The sequence below is a fragment of the Orcinus orca genome, chromosome 17 (genome assembly GCF_937001465.1).
Source record: "Orcinus orca chromosome 17, mOrcOrc1.1, whole genome shotgun sequence".
NCBI classification, from domain to species: Eukaryota; Metazoa; Chordata; class Mammalia; order Artiodactyla; family Delphinidae; genus Orcinus; species Orcinus orca.
In genome coordinates, this window is record NC_064575.1 from 50786571 (window position 1) to 50811633 (window position 25063).

Genomic DNA, 25063 nt, shown 5'->3' on the forward strand with positions numbered 1-25063 from the left:
GAAGAACTACCAGGGTGTGGTGCTAATGTAAATTGTTCTATTGATTGCATTGTCAGATCCACGTTTTAGTTCAGTGTAGTGTTGTTTACATCAGAACTACTTGAAATAGTTATATATGCTCAATTTTTTTAACTCAGAAAAATTGAAGAGAACAGATAAGGTGAACTTATGTTTTCCAGGCCAGGGGAAGGTTGGCAGTCAGGACATTTTGAAGGAGTATTTCTACAGTGCAAAGAAAAACCTGTGGTGAGACTCATTTAGTAATTATGATTTTTAAAAAATATATTATAAACTGTTTTTCTTTGTTCTTTCATGCAACGGGACTAATGGTTACAAGAATTAGAGCTCAGTAAATTCTTTTTGACCTTTTCTTCCAATATTACATTATAAAATAAAACTATTACTTCCTTTAAGCTGCTTGTGTTTTGTATCCATTTTCCTGTTAGAGCAATTAAGTAAATTTTTCAATAACACAAAGGTAGGATTGCTTTTATTAATATACTTTACCATTAATGTATTATTATGTTGACCTTTTAGAAGTTTTTCCTATTCATAAGTGAGTTCATGTTGGATTGTTCTTTATTATAAATTAAAAGTAGTCATTTACATTAAAAGCAACTATTTTTTGTTTACTTCCATTAACAATGCTTTTGCAGAAGATGGTCCAGGCAGAGGCCATACCTAGCAGTGGCTCAAACCTAAACCTATGCAAACTTGAGCAGAATTAAAACTATCCAGATTTTTTTGCTTATGGCTTTTATTGCTTTTTGTCTTTTCACCTTCTTTGCTCCTGTCCATCACCTCAAGCCTTGGGGAAGAGTGTTGGTCTCTGGGGCAATGTGGAGGTGTCTTCCTTTCCTGTACTGACAAGCTGAACAGACGCACCTTGTTGGTTCGACCCATCAGCAAGCAGGACCCTTTCAGTAATTGCTCTGGCTTCTTTCCTTCTGTAAGAAATCATTTTTAAATTATGCTACAGAACTCCCATTAACAGGAACCCAGAGAAGGAATTGAACTATCCATAGAGTCAACTCTTGATTTTCATCTTCCTCTGTATCATTCACTTTGTAAATGAACTATAATGTATTCTTAAATGATAGACTGGTTTTCACTATAATTTGTTTCTGGGTTACTTGAGTATGCTATTTGTCATTCTGGTTTTGTGAATATAAACTACTTTTACCATCAGCATTAGAAAATCAAAGTAGGATGTTGAATATGCTTGTTAAATTATACATGTATTGAATGATCAAGAGTTGACCATACTGCTTTTGTCATTCCTTTTATGATTCTTCCTTACATTGCTTTTTTTCCCTATTATTATACCATTTCCTTCTCAGAACTAACTCCAAGTACCTTATTTGGTGCCTGTTATATCTGGACAAGGCTGTACGTCTGTCATGTACTGGACGGAAGATGAACGGTAGACTGTATATCAGTGGGTTTTAGAAGTTTAGAACCTTTTTTTCCCTAGTGGTACAAAATATCTGAATATGTTATTAAGCAAGTTCTTTTAAGTGACATTTTTAAAGTCAATAAAAATGCATGTAATTTTTAAATGTTAAGAGCAGATTATCACAATGGTAATAGCAGTTTTCTTAAGAAACTATTAAATCAGTGCAAACATTATTAGACATTTTCTTAGCATGTGTAAACTAGTATTTCTTTCCTTCCCCTTTTCTGTAGCTCAAAAGGAATTTAAGACATATATCTTTAAAAAGAGTGTAAAAATTAGCCAAATATTTTAAATAATTGCGTTCTTAGATCTAGTGTTTAACATTGTATTTGCATAGCAAATACTAGTTTCTGATTTTGAATTTTTTCTAGTCTAGTCTGGAAAATTTTTTATGTTAATGGAAGCTCTGTTTATATTTATTTTCTTCTCTTCAATTGTTCATTAGCATCCATGAGGAACTTTCTTTATTTTAACATGTATTCATGAAAAAAAACCAAAATTATTGTTAATGCCCCTTTTTTTGAGTTTTTTAAAATTAATTTTTATTGGAGTATAGTTGCTTTACAGTGTTAGCTTCTACTGCACAGCAAAATGAATCAGCCATACATATACATATATCCCCTCCCTTTTGGATTTCACTCCCATTTAAGATACCATGTTAATGCCCTTTAAAATTTTATCAATTTTTCTAAATTTTTAAATTTTCTTAACATTTCAGTAATCATCATTGCTTTCTAACTTTTCACTTTAAATAGTATAAAATATTGATTATTACTACATGAAAAGTAATATTTATATTATCTCAACTCCAGTTAGTATTCGTTCATTCTTTAATTTTTCCCGCCTTTTATTAGGGGAGTTAGGGATATAGCAGTTCAACACACTTGCTCTCATGGGTGTTGACCTTTCAAGAGTACCTACATTCAATATGTTTAAAAATATCTTTCCCAAATCAAAACATTTATACGTTGAAACACTTTTTATACTATTTCCAGGATTCAAATGTTGCCATTAATTAAGATTTGAGGTGGGTTATTTAGATTAGTGGTTGATTCTACCCCTCCCCACCCTAATTCCTGGTTGAGACACCTAGAGACACTGTTGCTGTGGCCTCTTCCATTGGGGCCATACCACAGCACCCTTCTCCATCCACTGTTGCCTGCAATCTAGCATCATAGCGATAAGACTGGGATCACTTTTTCTTGTTTTACTGTATTTCCTTTGATTTTGAGTGTAGAAAGCAAAAAGAAAGGGAAGTTAGATAAGAGGCAGTGAGAAAGTTGGAAATAGTAAAAAATGCTTTAAGGGCAGGACAATTATATGAAAAGTGATTATATTGCATATTCATGTAATGCCTGCTTTCCAAGTTTTTTTTAATGGGGAGAAAATTAACTTTGAGAAAAAAACATATGCAAAGGTAAATTTTATCTCACCTTTCTTCATTATAAAGTCCAGGTTAAAAACAAAAGTAACAGTAAAAACTGAATTTCATACTATTTTCTTTTCATTAGGTGATAGGCAACAAAATGAGAGGAAGAAAATGGAAGTAGAAGAGGTTTACTAGTGATGGGATAACAGGCTCAAACACATTGCTGCTTTGCTACTTCTAACTTTTTTCTTTTTTATGTGAATGTATTTCCTTCTTGTTCTTCTTCCTCGGTTCACTTCCTCTCTTAACATCACTCTTTGGACTCTAATACCTAAAAATCTTCATCAGGCCTTGGGAAGAGGGGTTGGAAATGTGGAATATAACAACTTAAGTCTAATTTTATTTTGAGTAATATGCAAATTAGAATTTTATGTACATTAATTGGTTCAGGAAAACTATTGGTTCCATTTCACAAATGGAAATACATAACATGGTATTTCAATTTCGCGTGCGTAGAAAACCCCTCTCTGACCCAAATTATGACGGCATATTACTACTCTTAATGAAAAATTATCAAGAATGAAAAGATAAATCTAGATACGATCTGTTCTAAATTCTGAACGTTACAGAAAAAGTAGAAATTATAGAAACAAGCACAAAGAGGTTAATTACCTCACTCAACATCTAGGACTACAATTCAGGATTCCTAACTTCAAGTTCAGTCATTTTGTCTTAGAGGCTTTTGCCCTGTTTATGGAATTGATCAGTAATGTGCTCATTAAGAAGTATGCTTTTATTTTTTTATTTGTAATAAACAGCTGACCAGTCATGAAAAAAAAAGTGTGGACGTGATAAAAGATTAAAGTATCAACCGAGATTGTTTTCTGCTTTCAAATAGTTCGTTTTGTGTTTTTTTCCCCTTTTTTTAATAAACATGTATTGTGATTTCCTTTTTCTGGAACAGACAACTGCAAAACTTCTAGATGGCTCTCATCAGCAGCATGGATTTCTCTCTTTGACATATACAAAAGCTGTAACAAAAAATGTTCGCCACAAGTTAACATCAAGAAATGAGCGAAGAAGTTTTCATAAGTTACCTGAAGGTTTAACAGATGGTTCCCCTCATTTTCTTCATGAAATACTTCTTTCAGCACAAGCCTTTGATATTGTCCTTTGTTTTCCTTTACTTAATGCCATTGCAAGTATATTTCAAGCAAAACTACCAAGGACCCAAAAAGAGAAAAGAAAATCTCCTGGTCAGCCCATGAGGACCCATACGCTGACTTCACGCAATTTACCTTTGATTTATATCAACACAAGTGTAATCAGAATTTTTGTTCCAAAAACAGAAGAAATGCAGCCAAGTATTGAAGGTATGTTTTCAGAATTTTTTTTTTTTTTGCTCTGATTTTCAATAACCTACATCTAAGGACTTTAGTTTTTCTTTTTGTAATATGGTAGCAGGTTGTATATTGCAGTTTGGTGTATTTTAAAAAGAGTAAATATGTTATAGTCACTTTACAACTAAATCTTTAGGAGTTATATCAAAATATTGGGTATGTTTCTGACTCTACTAATTACTAGAGTAAGAAATATGAGATTTTTTTTCTTTAGGTCTTTTGCTAGTAAAGCTTATACTTTCAGTTGTTTTGTTAAACTCAAATGTTGTGTTCTATATACCTAAGAGAATTAAAAATTGCTTTAAAAAATTAGCAAACACACCACACACTGCATTAATGGCATAAATTATATTGACAATCTTGTGCAGCCTTCACCACTGTCTATTTCCAAAATGTTTTCATCACCCCAAACCGTAACTCTATACCTTATATATTAAGCCGTAACTCCCCCTTGGTAACCTCTAATTTACTTTCTGTCTCTCTGAATTTTCCTCTTCTAGATATTTCATAAAAGTTGAATCACAGAATATTTGTCCTTTTGTGTCTGGCTTATTTCACTTAGCATAATGTTTTCCGGGTCCATTCGTGTTGTAGCATGTATCACAGTTTCATTTCTTTTTATGCCCGAATAATATCTATTGTGTAGATACACCCCATTTTGTTTATCCAGTCTCTATCAGATACTTAGGTTGTTTCCACTGTTGGGTTGGCTATTGTGAGTAATGCTACTATATACAAACGTCTGTTTGAGCCCATTTTTAATTCTTTTGGATATATACCTAGGAGTGAAATTGCTGGCTTATATGTAGTTCTTTGTTTAGGATTCTGTGTTTTTGAGTAACCATCAATCTGCTTGGAAGCCCTTTTGACTAGGACAGGATTTATGGTATTTTCTGAACAATACTGATGTGCAGGCATAGTTGAGTCAACGGGAAGAGCAATGGGAGCTCCCTCTTAGTAGGGGTGGTAGTACCTGTGTGCTGAGCACCTTCACAATGAGACACAGGTCAGCAGTTTCCGTGGTTAACTCTAGCTTCATTTTTATGTCATACTCAGTGGTGGTTTATTGAAACAGGTTCTTGTGTTTCATTGATTTGTGTAGATGTCTGAAGGAATACAGATCTGGCTATTTGAGAAAAGGGTGGGAAAGGAACAGCTTTATTTCCCTTGTGTGTGCATTTGTTTTGTTTGTTTGTCATTTGTTGGCTTATTGTTTTATGACCAATTAGTTATGTTTCATGACTAATACTATATATCACACAGTTTTGTTGATGTTGGTTTAAATTTCCCATTTGGCTGCTATAACTAGGAGAATCTCCAATTGATTGTAATTGCAAGAAAATTTCTAAACTCTTGCTATTTTATTTTTAAAGCTGCTTTTTTCTTTTTTTTTTTTTTGGTGGTTCTTGTGGTGGGATTTTTAAGGTATAAGTTCAAAATTCTGATCCCTAAGCACCTGCTAAGCAGGTAACCTTGAATAAGAGTATGCGGTGAGGCTGTGGGTGGGATCTTGTTATAGCCATCTTTGGAAAATATGGTCTGCCACATTTCTCTGTGGACTTTTGGTTAATTTTAATCCTTTGCTTGTGTGAATACTTTTTGTAATAAACACCTTTTTAGTGGCATTTTTCATGACTTGGGTGAGTATATATAAAATAAATTCCTAGCAAAAGGATTGCTAGATCAAAGGGTATAAATATCTTCAAAATATTAAGGGATGTCAAAATGCCCCCCTAAATGGCTGTAGCAGTGTATACTGTTTCCACACTGTCATTCTAACAGAGGTTTATGAAACTTTTTGGTCTTTTCTCAGTCTCATTAATGAAAAGTACACTTTTTTTCTAAGGAGTTGCTCATCTTCATCATTTGTTAAGAGCCTTTTGTGTTAAGCCTTTTGTTTGACCTACATTGTATTGCATATGTCTTTTCATTTTTGGGGTGTTTTTGCCGTGTGTGTGTGTGTGTGTGTGTGTGTTTGTGTGTGTGTCTCTCTAGGTATATATCTATATTTATATCTACATGTACATATCTTTACTTGTACCTGTTCTCATATCTGTATCTACCTGAGATGTTATGAATTGCCAAACTATGTGGCTATCCACAAAAAAGTATATAAAAATGCATGCCAAAAATTCAAAGGTTTTGACATATTATGTTGGATTTTTTTGACACGTTATCTTTCGGCATTGCTACTCTTAATTCAAATGGTCATAATATTTTTATCAGATTAATTAAACCAAATGTAAATTATGTCTTACTGAGTGTGATAGCATACTAAAATGCTCCTATATCATACTTCTCAGCAGGAACTATTTTATAAAACTATCTCCAAGCAATTTGTGCCTGTTGATCAGAGATGATTGGTAAACTAGATGCAACTACATTTCCCATTAATATACATAATCATTAGGTTACACATTTATTGAACCTTCTCTCTGTCTTCAACTGCAAGTATGACAATAACTAATAAAACCTTTTGTTGATGGCTTTGTGTAGGGTTGTCAGTATAATTCTGGCTTTATAAAACTTGAGACTTCAGATGTTTTATTATGTAGAGTTTATATTGAGAATCTTAAAGGAAAAGTTGAAGTCTCTAAAATGCTTTTATTTTATGTTGAATTTAAGGAAACTTAGTTATGATCAACAGTCTGACTTTGTCTGACAATTACATGAAAATTCTGCTCCTTATTTAAGCTTTTGGTTACTTATACAAGCTCATAATTTCAGAGTTCATAGCCTTTTCATTTTCAATACATACTCTTGCCTCAAGAAAAGATAAAATCTTTCGACTCATGTTTCATTTTACAGTAAATGTAAAAGTTTATAATAGTTCATCTTAAAATTCATTTAACAATAAGAAAATTATATTTAACATTCTAATATTTAAAGAAGTGATATTGAAAGTCTGGTTTTCGACTTGAATATTGCTTGCTTTATGTGCAGTTATCAAGATTCTGAATCTACACGTGTTTGGCTTCCAGCTAGAGCTACTTATTTCATAACAGAGGACTGAGTTTTAGATCTAATGAGTCTTCTAGAGTGAGTAGTTCCTCATGAGACTTAATTTTTAAAAATACAGTTAAAGCAAAGAAGGAAGGCATTCATTTTCGTGTTGAAAATGCTTCTAGAGGGAACATTTCCTCATTTGGTCCAACTAGTAAATGCAGGTGAAGTAAACGAAAAAAGAGAAGCTTTGAGGTGGAGTCAAGATGGCTGTGTGGGAAGACGTGGAGTTAGCATCTCCCCACAACCAGGGTGCCTGCTGGCTGCCAGTGGAGGACTCTGATGCCCAAGGGGATGGGAGGAACCCCAGATTGAACCGGTAGCACATAGGGGGACTGAGAGGGGAGGAGAAGTGGAGGCCAGAAAGGATCAGCACCCCTGAGGCTGGGGAGGTCATAAGAGGCAGGTGAGAGGGACTCTCCAGGAAAAGCGGGAGAGGAGTAGAGGGCAATTGCCTGGCCCACTTGGGCCAGGGAGCCTGCTGAGCGCCCAAACCGGTTCCCCCCACTCCAAAGCCCCATCCAGGCCATGTGGGTCCTTGGGTCATAGGAGGGAGGCTGGGGAGATCAGGAGAGGCAGGTGGGAGGGGCCCTGTGGGAGGAGCAGGAGAGGAGCAGAGGGTATTTGCCCCGCCCACTCAGGCCAGGGAAGCCTGCTGAGCTCCCAGGCAGATCCCCTGCCCTCCAAAGCCCCCTCCAGGTCATGTGGGTACTGGGGGCATAGGAAGGAGGCAGAGGGGAGAACAGGAGAGGCAGGTGGGAGGGGCCTTTGGGAAGGAGCGGGAGAGGAGCGGAGGGCGATTGCCCCACCCATTCAGGCACGGGGAGCCTGTTGAGCTCCCAGGCTGATACCCTGCCCTCCAAGCCCCCTCCAGGCTGTGTGGGTCCTTGGGGGCATAGGAGGGAGGCCGGGGAGATCAGGAGAGGCAGGCGGGAGGGGCCCTCCCAGACCCCAGACCAGAGGAGCAGGAGAGGAGAGGAGCGTGTTTGCCCTGCCCATTGGAGCTCAGGAAGCCTGCTGGGCTCCCAGGTGAGGTCCGCTGCCCTCTGAGACCAGGGGTGGAGGGCATGCCTGGGCCCCTTCTGTTTCTTGAGCCTAAACCCCACCCCCCACGGACCGCATGGCCTTTTCCTGCCCTGTGGTCCTGAGCATTGGCCCCACCCACTGCCCAAACCTCACCCTGGCTTAGGCCCCGCCTTCCACAGCCAAGGCCTTCCCACACACACACACTGTTTTTTTCCCCCCTTTTCCTCTTTCTACCTATTGTGGTACTGATGTACCTTCCGGTTGTTGATTCATCTATATTTTTATTTTTATATACTTTCTAACATATCTGTCAGTTTCCTAGTCTAAATTTATTTTTTACCTTGTTATTCTCTCTTTTTTTTTGGCCACCCCATGTGGCTTGCAGGATCTTGGTTCGCGAGCCCGGGGTCAGGCGGAAGCTCCTGTGGTGGGAGCTCCAGGTCCAAACCACTGGGCTAACAGAGAACCTCAGACCCCAGGGAATATTCATCAGAGTGAGGTCTCAGAGAGGTCCTCATCTCAGCACCAAGACCCAGCTCTACCCAATAGCCTACAAACTCCAGTGTTGGAAGCTTCATGCCAAACAACCAATAAAACAGAAACACAATCCCACTCATTAAAAAAAAAAAAGAGAGACAGCAAAAAATATGTCACAGATAAAGGAGCAAGGTACAAGACCTACAAGACCAAATAAATGAGAGGAAATAGGCAATCTACCTGGAAAAGAATTCAGAGTAATGAGAAAGATGATACAGAATCTCGGAAATAGAATGGAAATATAGATTGAGAGAATACAAGAAATGTTTAACAAAGATCTAGAAGAACTAAAGAACAAACAAAGAGAGATGAACAACAAAATAACTGAAATGAAAAATACACTAGAGGAATCAATAACAAAATAACCAAGGCAGAAGAATGAATAAATGAGCTGGAAGACAAAATGGTGGAAATAACTGCCGAGGAGCAGAATAAAGAAAAAAGAATGAAAAGAATTGAAGACTATCACAGAGACCTCTGGGACAATGCTAAACGCACCAACATACGAATTCTAGGAGTTCCAGAAGAAGAAGAGAAAAAGAAAGGGTCTGAGAAAATATTTGAAGAGATTATAGTGGAAAACTTCTCTAACATGGGAAAGGACATAGTCACCCAAATCCAGGAAGCACAGCAAGTTCCATACAGGATAAACCCGAGGAAAAACACAAAAAGACACATATTAAGTAAACTAACAAAAATTAAATTCAAATAAGAAATATTAAAAGCATCAAGAGAAAAACAAAAAAATAGCATACAAAGGAATCCGCATAAGGTTATCAGCTGATTTTTCAGTGGATACTCTGCAGGCCAGAAGGGAGTGGCAGGATATATTTAAAGAGATGAAAGAGAAAAACCTACAAGCAAGATTACCCAGCAAGGATCATTCAGATTCAATGGAGAAGTCAAAAGCTTTTCAGACAAGCAAAAGCTATGAGAATTTGGCACCACCAAACCAGCTTTACAGCAAATGCTAAAGAAACTTCTCTAATCAAGAAACACAAGAGAAGAAAAATAGCCACAAAACAAACCCAAAACAATTAAGAAAATGGTAATAGAAACATACATATAGATAATAACCTTGAGTGTAAATAGATTAAATGCCTCAACCAAAAGACACAGACTGGCTGAATGGATACAAAAACAAGACCCATATGTATGCTGTCTACAAGAGACCCACTTCAGACCTAGGGATACATTGAAAGTAAAGGTATGGAAAAAGATATTCCATGCAAATGGAAATCAGAAGAAAGCTGGAGTAGCAATACACATATCAGATAAAATTGACTTTAAAGACTGATACAAGAGGTAAGGAGGGACACTACATAATGACCAAAGGATCAATCCAAGAAGATATAACAATTATAAATGTTTATGCACCCAACATAGGAGCACCTCAGTACATAAGGAAAATGCCAACAACCATGAAAAGAGAAATCGACGGTAACACAATAATAGTAGGGGACTTATACACCCCACTTATTCCAATGGACAGATCATCCAAACAGAAAATAAATAAGGAAACACAGCTTTAAATGACACAATAGACCAGATAGATCGAATTGATATTTATAGAACATTCCACCCAAAAGTGACAGAATACACTTTCTTCTCAAGTGCACATGGAACATTCTCCTGGATAGATCACATCTTGGGTCACAAATCAAGCCTCAGAATATTTAAGATAATTGAAATCATATCAAACATCTTTTCTGACCACAATGCTGTGAGATTTGAAATCAGTTACAGGAAAAACACTGTAAAAGACACAAATACCTGGAAGCTAAACAGTGCACTACTAAATAACCAAGAGATCACTGAAGAAATCAAAGAAGAAATTTAAAAATACGTAGAAACAAATGACAATAAAAACATGACGACCCAAAACCTATGGGACGCAGCAAAAGCAGTTCTAAGAGGGAAGTTTATAGTAATTCAGTCTCACCCCAAGAAACAAGAAAAATCTCAAATAAACAATCTACACTACACTTACAACAACTAGAGAAAGAAGAACAAAGAAAACCCAAAGTCAGTAGAAGGAAAGAAATCATAAAGATCAGAACAGAAATAAATGAAATGGAAATGAAGAAAACAGTAGCAAAGATCAATAAAACTAAAAGCTGGTTCTTTGAGAAGATAAACATAATTGATAAACCATTAGGCAGACTCATCAAGAAAAAAAGGAAGAGGACACAAATCAATAAAATTAGAAATGAAAAAGGAAAAATCACAACTGACACTGCAGTAATACAAAGGATTATAAGAGACTACTGCAAACAAGTATATGCCAATTAAATGGACAACCACAAAGAAATGGACAAATTCTTGGAAAGGTACAATTTTCAAAGACTGAACCAGGAAGAATTAGAAAATATAAACAGACGAATCACAAGTAATGACATTGAAACGGTAATTAAAAACCTTCCAACAAACAAAAGTCCAGGACCAGATGGCTTCACAGGCGAATTCTATCAAACATTTAGAGAAGAGCTAATACCGATCCTTCTCAAACTCTTCCAAAAAGTTGCAGAGGGAGAAACACTCCCAAATTCATTCTACGAAGCCACCGTTACCCTGATACCAAAACTAGAAAAAGATATCACACAAAAAAGGAAATTGTAGACCAATATCACTGAAGAACATAGATGCAAAAATCCTCAACAAAATGCTAGCAAACAATCCAACAGCACATTAAAAGGATCATACAGGGTTTCCCTGGTGGCGCAGTGGTTGAGAGTCCGCCTGCCGATGCAGGGGATGCAGGTTCGTGCCGGTCTGGGAAGATCCCACATGCCGCGGAGTGGCTGGGCCCGTGAGCCATGGCCGCTGAGCCTGCGCGTCCGGAGCCTGTGCTCCGCAACGGGAGAGGCCACAACAGTGAGAGGCCCGCGTACCACACACACACACAAAAAAAACGGATCATACAGCATGATCAAGTGGGATTTATCCCAGGGAAGCAAGGATTCTTCAATATATGCAAATCACTCAATGTGATACACTATATTAACAGATTAAGGAATAAAAAGCATATGATCATGTCAATAGATGCAGAAAAAGCTTTTGACAAAATTCAACACCCATTTATGATAAAAACTCTCCAGAAAATGGGCATAGAGGCTACCTACCTCAACATAATAAAGGCCATATGTGACAAACCCACAGCAAGCATCATACTCAATGGTGAAAAACTGAAAGCATTTCCACTAAGATCAGGAAGAAGACAAGGATGTCCTCTCTCACCACTATTATTCAACGTAGTTTTGGAAGTCCTAGCCACGACAATCAGAGAAGAAAAAGACGTAAAAGGAATCCAAATTGGAAAAGAAGAAGTAAAACTGTCTCTCTTTGCCAATGACATGATACTATACGTAGAAAATCCTAAAGATGCCACCAGAAAACTCCTAGAACTAATCAATGCATGTGGTAAGGTTGCCGGATACAAAATTAATGCACAGAAATCTCTGGCATTCCTATACACCAACAACAAAAAATCAGAAAGAGAAATTAAGGAAACACTCCCATTTACCATTGCAACAAAAAGAATAAAATACCTAGGAATAATCCTGCCTAAGGAGGTGAAAGACTTTTACTCAGAAAACTGTAAAAAACTGATGAAAGAAATTAATGATGACATAAACAGAGAAATATACCATGTTCTTGGATTGGAAGAATCAACATTGTGAAACTGACTCTACTCCTCAAAGCAATGTACAAATTCAGTGCAATCCCTATCAAACCACCAGTGGCATTCTTCACCGAATTAGAACGAAAAATCTTACAATTCGTAGGGAAACAGAAGAGACCCCAAATAGCCAAAGCAATCTTTTTTTTTTTTAACATCTTTATTGGAGTATAATTGCCTTACAATGGTGTGTTAGTTTCTGCTTTATAACAAAGTGAATCAGCTATACATATACATATATCCCCATATCTCTTCCCTCTTGCGTCTCCCTCCCTCCCATCCTCCGTATCCCACCCCTCTAGGTGGTCACAAAGCACCAAGCTGATCTTCCTGTGCTATGCAGGTGCTTCCTACTAGTTATCAGTTTTACATTTGGTAGTGTATATATGTCCATGCCACTTTCTTTCTTTGTCTCAGCTTACCTTTCCCCCTCCCCATGTCCTCAAGTCCTCCAAAGCAATCTTGAGAAAGAAAAATGGAGTTGGAGGAATCATGCTCCCCGACTTCAAAGTATACCACAAAGCTACAGTAATCAAGACAGTATGGTACTGGTACAAAAACAGAAATATAGATCAGTGGTACAGGATAGAATGCCCAGAGATAAGCCCATGCACTTATGGGCACCTAATTTATGACAAAGGAGGTAAGAACATACAATGGAGAAAAGACCACCTCTTCGATAAGTGGTGCTGGGAAAACTGGACAGCTACATGTAAAAGATGAAATTAGAACAGTCCATAACACCAAACACAAAAATAAACTCAAAATGCATTAAAGACCTAAATGTAAGACCAGACACTATAAAACTCTAGAGGAAAACATAGGCAGACCACTGTATGACATAAATCACAGCAAGATCCTTTTTTGACCCACCTCCTAGAGAAATGGAAATAAAAATAAACAAATGGCACCTAATGAAACTGAAAAGCTTTTGCACAGCAAAGGAAACCATAAACAAGTCCAAAAGACCACCTTCAGAATGGGAGAAAATGTTTGCAAAGGAAGCAACTGACAAAGGATTAATCTCCAAAATATACAAGAAGCTCAGCCTGCTCAATATCAAAAAAACAAACAACCCAATCCAAAAATGGGCAGAAGCTCTAAATAGACATTTTTCCAAAGAAGATATACAGATTGCCAACAAACACATGAAAGGATGCTCAACATCACTAATCATTAGAGAAACACAAATCAAAACTATAGTGCGTAGTTGGTCACACTGGTCAGAATGGCCATCATCAAAAAATCAACAAACAACAAATGCTGGAGAGGGTTTGGAGAAAAGGGAACCCTCTTTCACTGTTGGTGGGAATGTAAATTGATACAACCACTATGGAAAACAGTATGGATGTTCCTTAAAAAACTAAAAATAGAATTACCATATGACCCAGCAATCCCACTACTGGGCATATACCCTGAGCAAACCATAATTCAGAAAGAGTCATGTACCACAGTGTTCATTGCAGCACTATTTACAATAGCTAGGACATGGAAGCAACCTAAATGTCCATCGACAGATGAATGGATAAAGAAGATGTGGCACATATATACAATGGAATATTAGCCATAAAAAGAAACGAAATTGAGTTATTTGTAGTGAGGTGGATAGACCTAGAGTCTGTCATACAGAGTGAAGTCAGAAAGAGAAAAACAACTACTGTATGCTACCACATATATATATATATATATACATATATATATTTATAATCTAAAAAAAGTGGTAGTGATGAACCTAGTTGCAGAATAGGAATAAAGAGGTAGACATATAGAGAATGGGCTTGATGACGGGGTGGGAGGGTGAAGCTGGGGCGAAGTGAGAGTAGCTTCAGCATATATACACTACTGAATGTAAAATTTTTGGCTGGTGGGAAGCAGCAGCAGAGCACAGGGAGATCAGCTCGGTGCTTTGCGATGACCTAGAGGGGTGGGATAGGGAGGATGGGGGAAGGCTCAAGAGGGAGGGGATATGGGGACATGTGTATGCATATGGCTGATTCGCTTTGTTGTGCAACAGAAACTAACACGGTACTGTGAAGCAATTATATTCCAATAAAGTTCTTTAAAAAAATATATATATATAGTTAAGTTCAAGGTGGGGATAGATAAATTCATGAAGAGTAATTCACCAGTAAGATGTTGCGTTACCTACCAACATTCATATTAGGTTGGAAGGCCCAGAGTTAATTATTAGGGCCTCTCATAGATAGCATGAATAGGCTTTGTCAGGGAGAGTTATACCCTCCAGTTCTGGATGGACAGAAATAGAGAAGATCTGTGGTGCATGATGTTGGCTCAGGAGTCTTGCCTTTGACTGCAGTCTTAGCTGCGAGCTCTGACCAGGTGGACCACATCTCTTGTCTGATCCTTGCCAGAGCAAGGACCCAGAAGTCTTGCCCGCGTACACCTTCAACCACTGCCTACAGCTACCACCACTCCCACCACAGTTCAGCTGTTTATACAAAATGTGTATTAACCTATATGGAATCATCATCTTTCCCCTAATCTTCAGCTGTTTCTGTTAATGGTACTGTTTGCTTGTATTGGTATGAAATTTGCAAACTTCAAATGTTTTTACGTTTTTATTAAAGAAAAAAAAAGAATACCAAAATTAAAAAAAAAAAGGGAAGCCTGTTTTTTTGACAACTATAAAGTAACTAAAGAAATGACTCAAGGCACTTTCTTGCATAAATATCTATTATTATTATTTTTTTGTATATCTCAAAGGTACATTTTGATAAGCTGAATACTTTCTGTAATAAAATTGATTGTTTTAATTTAGTTTGTGGATGATCTGCATTAAGTGCTTTTTATCATTATTATTATAACTTCATAGTCAGTTTAATATAGTGAGAATAGTTTTGGCTCTAACAGAAACAGAATTCTGTTCTTGGATCTGGCTTTGTATGTAACACCAAGTACGTCATTTTTCTTCCATATGTACCTCATTTGCTGCAGTGTTTCTATTACGTTTCAGACTTTCATATGGTCGGTAGTATCTGTAGCCTAGAAGAACAGTTAGCAAGTACACTAATTGCACTTTTGTGGTATGCTCTATTCTCCAGGCTTACTATTTATTGATTTAATTGAGGCCTTCTGCTTAATCAGAGGTTTTTACCCACATGGAACTATTTGATAAGCGTGGCATTAAAATGCAAGATCTATGAAATGTAAACAGTGTTCATAGTATAAGGACCTATAATCAAGCCAGACCTCTAGTCATTTGAAAATAGTACAACTGCATGAGAAGTAGTTTTCTATTTGATCTTTTTTGCTATGGACATTTAAAAATACCATCTTTATTGTAGCATCCACATGCTAATATTTATTATGATAGCTTGTCTCTTTCTTCCCCTTTTGCTGTCCTTCCCCTTCCCCTGCCATTTTGCCTCTCCCTTTATGTACATCTTATTTTGGTTCTTTCTTTTCCTCACTGAATATCTTTCTTCTTACTTTTCTTGATTTTCTTAATTCTGACTTTCTTTTTTAGACTAATCTAAGTCAGACCATACTGAGTGTTCTGCTGAAGCAGCTGGAAATAATCTCTTAGCTTTTGCATTCTTTGGCCACCACAGTTTGGGAAATATGGATTGTATGCCTTTGTAGGCATGTTCTGTTCAGGATATTCCTGAGGTCTTGCAGCCAGTCCTTTTCTGTTCCGTTTGTGGCAGATGGTTGTTCTTTGAGAGAAATTATGAATTTTAGTATATGTTTTCTTCACAACCCAAAAAGTTGTATATTGTTAACAATTTTAAACAGCTACTACAGTAGACTCATCTGTGGGGGAAGAGGGAGTAAAATTTAATGTAAATTAATGGGGCCATCAAGAACACCTTTTCATTCCAAATAATTTTTAGAAAAAGACATTAAATTAGCCAGTGACGTATAGAAAAATTGTTGGGCTTTTTATCATGAGAATATGTGATAAAAATTTTTTTTCAGTATGGAGAAAAGAATCAGAATTAATATACCTTTTTACCTTTTATTGTTTTCTGAGAATACTTAGCTTTAGATTCCATTAGGAAGCAGAACTTTTACACAAGTGTGAAATTACTATTTCTCAAGTAATTCCACTATAGAAATTATTAAAATTAAAAAGTGCCTAGAATAGAAAGTTGAAGTGTCCTTACGTATTAATCAATTACTGGGTTTTTTCTTTCTTTATCATTGCAGCCATTATTTTCTTCACCATTGCAGGCATTAAGCTGACATGTTACAGCCTAACGTGCTATTGTGTGTTTGTATGTATGTGTGTGTGTGTGTGTGCGTGCGTTGTATTTAATTATTACTAATTGTGTAAATTCAAGTAACTTTGAGAATTTGTTACTGCCTTTCTGATATCCTTCAATATATTTGTAAACAACAATGCAGTGTTGAAACCCCAGGGCTGAAAATCACTTGGGAGAAAGATGTAGTATTATCAGATCATGAAATTAGATAAACATACTGCTTCAATATTACTTACGTTTAATTAATATCACATGTTTTCATGTTGAGTGGAGTTTTTTTTCATTGCCATTTTAATTGTCTATCCAGAGAACTACTTATTGGGATGTAAAGGAAATAGTTAAGAAAAGCATTAAATATTTCTATTTTAAACAAATTTTTCCTTGTTCTCATTTATGGTCTTATCTTAATTTGTCTCTATCCCATTATTCAAAAAATTTTCCTTAAAGATGAAGTTGCATACAGATCTACTGTATACATCATTGATCTATTTCTTTTATAGCTAATCAGGCAGCAAAAGAAGACACCATGGTTCTGAAGATTGGCTCTGTTGCTATGGCTCCCCAGGCTGACAATCCCCTTGGCAGATCTGTCCTCAGGAAAGATATTTACCAGTAAGTTTATTTTCTTATGTTCAATCTTGCAACAATTTCATACTGCAAAGAAGTACACTGATCAATAAAACTTGCTCAGTGTGGCCTGTAGAAATACTTTTCATTCGGGATCTTTTGATATTTAAAACCAGGTTTTTCTGATTTTCTTCAGTTGTGGGTTTTTAAATTCATTCAGACAAATCAAGTATTTCTGTGAAGTGTTGATGAATAACAGAATGTAAGTACCAAGTCACCATAAAACTGAAGAAGCGCAGTTTGGAAAATTTTAGCAGACTTTAAATTTGACCAAATTTCTAATTACATGAGAAAATTAGGTCCTCTCTAGAACTACCATATCCTAATATAGTCATATTGTATCAAAATGAAGCATTTTCTTAACTATAAGCCATTATTTGAAATGTAGGACTGTGCGTGTCATATGGATCAAAGCTGTAAAGAAAAGCAAACTTCTAAGGAGAAATTTCACAGTAAACACTTTCTGTGAAAATGCCATGCTCTGGATTTTGTCATTGACTATTTGCAAACCACACCAAGCATATATGGACAACTAAACTGGTGAACACATGTAATCAACATGATAAAAATAATATATCATTCGTACTGAAGTTGGCACTGCTGCCAGACATAAAAGTACAGTTGCAAATAATGCCAAGTGAGAAAAGTCACAGAAATACAGATGAACAAGTGTCTTATTTTTCCTGCTGGTCTGTTTTTCAGATGTTGTAGTCTCTCACTCTTATCAGAAATAAATTTCTGCTGTTCTCCAATAAATGTTACTGCTCAGAAAGATTCTGATTTTTGTAATACCTTTACCACCTAGAGGGTTACAGCTATTTTTACTTTAAGTGGACCTAGGTATTTTGTTTTCTCAATTTTTTCTGTTATTTGTGTTGACATTTTTTGCCTTTGAATTGTATATCTTGCTTGCTTTCTTGTATTACTTTTTCTGGTAGCTTATAGTATTCATCCCTTAAATAAGTTTTTATTTTGCTAACTTACGTAAAATTTAAGGATGTCAAAACTGAAGTAGGCCTTAGGAATCATCTAATCCAACTTCCTTATTTTATAGATTGGGAAACTGAGGAGTCAGAAGAATAATTGTCTCTAGTCAAGTAATGACAGAGCCAAGATCACAACTCATATTTTGACTTCCTCAGTATCTAGAGAAAGGATTACAGCAGAATCCTTTCTGGGTGAAAACAATTTAATTTTCTAACATTTGGAAATTCTTTTAGGTATATTTATCTTTTCTTTTCCACTTCAGAGCTAAGTAGTCCTCAAAGAGTTTCCTACTTTCCTTTTGGTGAAAGAAATATGTTTCATATTAAAAGACCCTATTACCATCAATAAAGTGAACCACTAAGATACTTCCTCTCCTCCTCTACCCTTTCCCCTTTCTGGCTCTTCAGCAGTCATTTGTGGAGATGTGGCTCTCCTGTGCCCCCTTCATTGCTTCCTCCCCTTTGTCCTTCTTGAACTTTTTTTCCCTCAGTCTCTCTTCTTATTTACTTCTCTATATTTTTACAGACCTTCCTTATTTTTCCTTCCCTTTCTGTATCTTTCTTCATTCTTTACCTTTTCCCTTTTCATATTTTTTCTTTCTTTACTTTTTATCTTTCTTTCTTTACTTTTTTATCTTCTTTGCCTGTATCTCATTTCAATCCATTTCACTATTTTAATAGTTTGACTTATTTTATAGAATATAGAAATATAATGCCAAAAAATAAAGTCTAAAAATGTACGTTATCTCTTTAGATCTTCAGTGCCTCACATCCTGCCTCACACAAAATACATATAAATATGTACACAAAAAGTACATAATAGCTATTTTATGTTTACAGAATACATGCCCTTACTTTCTTTTTCTAATTGACAAAACCGAGGCACACAGAATTGTTATGTGTTTTTCCAAAAGCATGTACTTATCTAATGGCAGAGCATTTCAGAATCTATTTCTTTAGAATTCTCTTCAGTTATTTTTAAATTCATATTTCTATCGTTTAGTCCCTCCCCCTGATTATGTGATTTAGTAATGTCATTCTCCTGCTCCCTTTCCATATGTTTTTACTTCCTCTTTCTTTTAATCTGCCTTTTGTGTTTCTTCTTTCGGTCTTGTTTTTTCTAACTTCCTCAGTGTGATAAATGGCATCTATAAAAAACCCACAGCTAATATACTTCATAGTCAGAGACTGGGTGCTTTCCCCTTAAGATCAGGAGCAAGACAAGATATCTGCTCTCACCACTTCTATTTAGCATTGTATTAGAGGTTCTAACCAGGGCAGTTGGGCAAGAAAATGAAATAAAAGGTACCCAGATGGTAAGGAAGAAATAAAACTGTGTCTTTTTGCAGATGACATGATCTTGTATATAGAAAATCCTAAGGTATCCTCTGGAAAACCTTTGGGTCAATAAACTAGTTCAGCAAGGTTGCAGGATAAAAAATCAATATATAGTTAACCCTTGAGCAACACAGGTTTGAACTGCATGGGTCCACTTATATGTGGGTTTTTTTCAATAGTAAATACTACACAGCCCATGGTTGGTTGAATCCGTGGATACAGAACCATGGATATTGAGGGCTGACTCTAAGGGACTTGAGTATTTATGGATTTTGGTATTCCCGGTGGGTCCTGGACCATTCCCCCACAGATACCAAGGAATGACTGTGTAAATATCAGTTCACAATAATAATAAGCAATGAACTCTTTAAAAGTGAAATTAAGAAAGCAATTCCATTTATAATAGCATCAAAAAGAATTAAATACTTACAAATAAATTTACCAAAATAAATACACAACTTACATTCTAAAAACTACAAAACATTGTTGAAAGAAATTAAAGAAGATCTAAATACACGGGAATTATATCCCAATTACATAGATCAGAAGACTTAGTATTGTTAGATGTCAGTACTCCTCAAAATGATCTGCAGATTCAACATAATCCACATCAAAATTCCAGCTAGCTTCTTTGTAGAAATTGGCAAAGTTTCTATATGGAAAATTATTCATATGGAATTTCAAGGAACTCAGAATAGCCAAAACAATCTTGGAAAAGAACAAAGTTGGAGGATTCACACTTCCAGATTTCAAAATTTATGACAAAACAACAATAATCAAGCTAGTGGAGTACTGATATGAAGGTAGACATACAGATCAATAATAGAATTGAGAGTCCAGAAATAAACCATCACATTTACTATCAATTGGTTTTTAATAAAGGAGCCAAGACAATCCAATGGTAAAGAATAGTTTTTCAACAAATGGTACTCAGAAATCAGTATATCCACATGAAATTGGACCCTTACCTGACATTATATACAAAAATTAAGTCAAATGGATCAGAGACGTACAATTAAGAGCTAAAATTCTGAAACTTATAGAAGGAAGCATAGGAGTAAATCTTTGTGACCTCCGATTAGATAATGGTTTCTTATAAATGACACCAAAGGCATGGGGGACAAAAGAAAAAATAGATAAAATGAACTGTATCAATATTATAAACTTTTGTGCTGCAAAGGACTCTATCAAGAAAGTGACAATCCACAGAATGGGAGAAAATATTTACAAATCACCTATCTGATAAGAGATTTATATCCAGAATAGGTAAAAAACTCTTACAACTCAATAATTGATGGACAACCAGTTAAAAAATGTACAAAGGATTTGGATATATATGCAAAGAAATAGAAAAATGGCTAATAAGCGCATGTAAAGGTGTTCAACCCCATTAGTCATTAGGGAAATACAAGTCAAAACGACACCCACTAGCATGGTTATACTATAAAAGGCAACAGATGTGGAGAAATTGGAACCCTCCTACATTTCTAGTGGGAATGTAAAATGGTGCATCTACTGTGGAAAACTGGCAATTTCTCATAAGGTTAAACATAGAGTTACCATATGATGCAGGAATTTAACTCCTAGGTATGTACACAAGAGAATTGAAACATATATCCGTACAAAAGCATGCACACCAATGTTCATGGCAGCACTATTCATAATATCCAAAAAGTCAAAACTACAGAAAGGTTTATCAACTGATGAATGGTTAAGTATAACGTGTTATGCCCATAAAATAGAAAATTATTCTGCCATAGAAAGGGATGAAGTATATGCTATAATATGGATCGATGTTAGAAAAACGCAAAGTGAAAGAAGCCAAACACAAAGAGCCACATATTATGTGATTCCATCTATATGAAATTTCCAGAGTAGACAAAAATACATACAGACAGAAAGTAGAATAGTGTTAGCTAGGAGGGGAAAATAGAATGACTGCTAATGGGTATAGAATTTCTTTTGGGGGTGATAAAAATGTTCTAGTATCAGATAGTAGTGAGGTACAATGAATGATATATAATGAGTAAAATGAGAGTATACAAAATAAAACACTGAATTGTACACCTCAAAAGGACAGACTTTATGGGATGTCAGTTATATCTCAACAAAACTGATTTAAGAAAAAAAATATTAATTGATGTCACAAAAAGGTCCAGAGGAATTAAATTTCAGAGAGAGAAATACCCTTTCTAGGTAAGTGGACAGTGGGTACTTTTTTTTTTTTTTACATCTTTATTGGAATATAATTGCTTTACAATAGTGTGTTGAGTTTCTGCTGTATAACAAAGTGAATCAGCTATATGTATACATGTATCCCCATATCTCCTCCCTCTTGCGTCTCCCTCCCATCCTCCCTATCCCACCCCTCTAGGTGGTCACAAAGCACCGAGCTGATCTCCCTGTGCTATGTGACTGCTTCCCACTAGCTATCTATTTTACATTTGACACTGGGTACTCTTTCAGCTCTCTGGAACTTTTTGCTTCGTCTGGCTGTAAGCAGAGAGATTTTGTTGTGGGAAGTAGAAATCAAGGGACATTTATCAGTCACGTAGGCTAGAGTGACATATTGGAATCTGGAGGAGCCTCAAACATACAGTCAGTCCTCCGCAGTGCTTTTTTCTGTGTATCAAGTGTGGAAGGGAGCTGGCAAGAAGAAATTGAGTTTCTCAAAGTTTCACATTCCTTAAAAGACAAAGCCATGCTAGAGGTGCACTGTTCAGTACAGTAGCCACTGACTACATGTGACTGTTCTGCTTTTGAAATGTGGCAGTCCTAATTGAGATATTCTGTAAGTATAAAAGATACTGAAGATTTTGAAGAATTAAGAAGAAAAATACCTCATTAATAATCTTTATATCGATTATATATTGCAGTGACCATATTTTAGATATATTGAGTTAAATATATTATTGCAACTGTTTTCCACTGTTTTTTTTAATCCTTTTATCAGTGTAACTGCCAGCAAATTTTCATTTACATAGGTGGCTCCCATTATATTTCTATTGAACAGTGCAACATTGTAGGGAAAGGCCTGCAACAAACACAGGACGTCTCACCCTTGAGATGTTTGAAACCAAAGGTGAATTGGGTTTAGTTAGAGTTGCAAGCCAACCCCAACCTAGTTCAGTTCACAACTGGATGGAAATGATCCACCCCTTATCCGTGCTGCCTGGCGAGAATAGATGTGCCTTCTCTGGGAGAAAATAACGTTGATTTCTGTTTCTGTAGCCTTTTTATACATGGTGTCTGATACATGATAAAAAAGAAAAAAGATATCCAAAAAGCAGGAAGATTTGACCCATTATCAGGAGAAAATTTAGCTAGTGGAAAAGACCCACAGATGACTGAGATTTGAAATTAGTAGACAGAAGTTTGAAATAATTGTTATTAATACTGTAAAGAAAAATGTTGAAAAAATGGAGGATTTCATAGAAATTAGCTCTATTTAAATTAGATCCTAAAACTGAATAATACAGTATCTGAAATTAAGGACTCATTGGATAGCCATAACTGCAGATGGACAAAGCAAAAGATGGGATTAGTGAACTTAGAGATAGCTTCAGAGAAATTATCCAAACTGAAGCACAAAGAGGGAAAAAAAATATTAGAAAAGGAAAAAGGAACAAGAAAGAGAACAAATGGAAAACATGTGGGGCACTGTTAGATGGTCTAACATGTAATGAGAGTACAAGAAGTAGAAGAAAGATTGAATGGAATAAAACGAGTAATTAAAGAGATAGACCTTGAGACTTTTCTGAATTTATCAAGAGTCATTAACTAGCAGACTCAAGAAGCCTATCCTCAATCCAAGCAAGATAAGTGCAAAGAAAACTACACCTAGGTACATGTTCAAATGATTGAAAATCAAAGATAGGCAATAAAGAGACTGCTCCCTGATGGGCTGAGGCAAGATGTTGAGCAGAGAGAGAGAGAGAGAGAGAGCAACGGCATCTGCATCCCCCAACACAGGTTTCAAGGCCTAAGACAGATCTCAGGAGAGATGAGATGCTTTTGTCTTTTCTGAAGTTTGAGAAAAATCTTAAATGCAGCCAGTTAAAAAAAAAAAAAAAAGACATATTGCCTTTGAAGGAAAACAGGAAGACCAAAATAACTGAAGATCTTAAATTTGAAGATGAGAAAACTCCTAGTTGATGTGCAGCCATTCTTCAGATACTTGGCTTATCATGTGTCATTCCTTCTGAAGCTAAGAATAGACCTAGGACCATTAAATTTGTGGATATTATAATGACATTAATTGCAGCTCAGTGAAATAAAGGTCTTTCAGATTATAAAAGTCTAATCATAAATGGGACTATTTGTTCATTAGTCATTATTTGACAAATGTTTATTGGGAGCCTACTGTGCATCAGGCACTATTCTAGATATTGAGTATAGATCAATGAACAAGACAAAGAAAAATCCCTGGTCTTAAATTTAATGGAGGAGAGAGACAGTTATTTATAAATAAATAAAGTAAATAAATAAATAATCTGGTATATTAGACTATAAGAAATGCTGTGGAGGCAATACAGCAGGGAGGAAGATAGAAAATGGGAAGCTAGAGGTGGACAGCATGGCCCTAATCAGAGGACATCTCACCAAGAGAGCACAGGATCCTGAAGCAAGAGTGTGCCCAAGAAGCCAATGGCAGGAGAAACAGTGTGTGCCCAGGGAAAGTAGTAGGCTGTGAGGTGAGAGACACTATGGAGGAACCTCATAGGCCATTGTGAGGACTTTGGCTGTTACTTTGAGTGAGATGTAGTTGTGGGGAAAATAATTTACACATGCCCAGTTTTGAAATACTGCTTCTGTTGTTTACTAAATATCTATCTATAGAAGGAAGTGAAGGGCTCACCAGCAGGGACTAAAGATAGACAAAGATAGAAAAGGGGTGAAATATATATTTAAAAACAAAGGAAGTCACAGTTCAAAAGAGCCAGTGGGAGTTTGATATTGATCTCTCTAAAGGTTAAGGATTATTTCTATTATTTGTGTCAACTGAATGTGTGATATGAAGTTTTTTTTTTATTATTAAGAGGTTGATTTCTTCATCAAATGAGAAACTCTGAGAGGGTTTGAGCAGAGAAGTGGCATAATTCAATTTATATTTAAACACATAATTCAGGCCAATATGTGAAGAATAGACTGTAGGCAGGGAAGGGCAAGGGCTTGTGACTACTGCAATGATCTTGGCAGGAGATGATGGTGGTTTGGCCCACGGTTGTGGCTGTGGAAGTGGTGGGAAGTGGTCAGATCTTGGAGATGTTTTAGAGGTAGAGCCAAGAGAATTTGCAGATGGATTGCACATGGGGTTTGAGACAAAGGAGGTAAGGATAATTCAGTTGTATGGCATAAGCAGCTAGAAGGATGACATTAACCGAGGGAAGGAAAGACTGTGGGAGGATTTAGTTTG

General features: G+C 36.2%; 1 protein-coding gene across 12 annotated transcripts in view; it reads left to right on the forward strand.

Moving 5' to 3' along the window:
• VPS13B (vacuolar protein sorting 13 homolog B) overlaps positions 1–25063 on the forward strand; it is an 802268-nt gene that overhangs the window by 423438 nt on the left and 353767 nt on the right. For 9 of the 12 annotated variants that reach the window (XM_049700204.1, XM_033438214.2, XM_049700207.1 and 6 more), the window contains exons 28-30: positions 180–246; positions 3790–4198; positions 17197–17308. In XM_049700204.1, coding sequence (XP_049556161.1) covers positions 180–246; positions 3790–4198; positions 17197–17308 — 588 coding nt within the window. Of the gene's footprint in view, positions 1–137; positions 247–3789; positions 4199–17196; positions 17309–17711; positions 18109–25063 lie in introns of those variants that run through there. The other 3 variants (XM_049700211.1, XM_049700213.1, XM_033438216.2) reach the window with 3 other exon arrangements.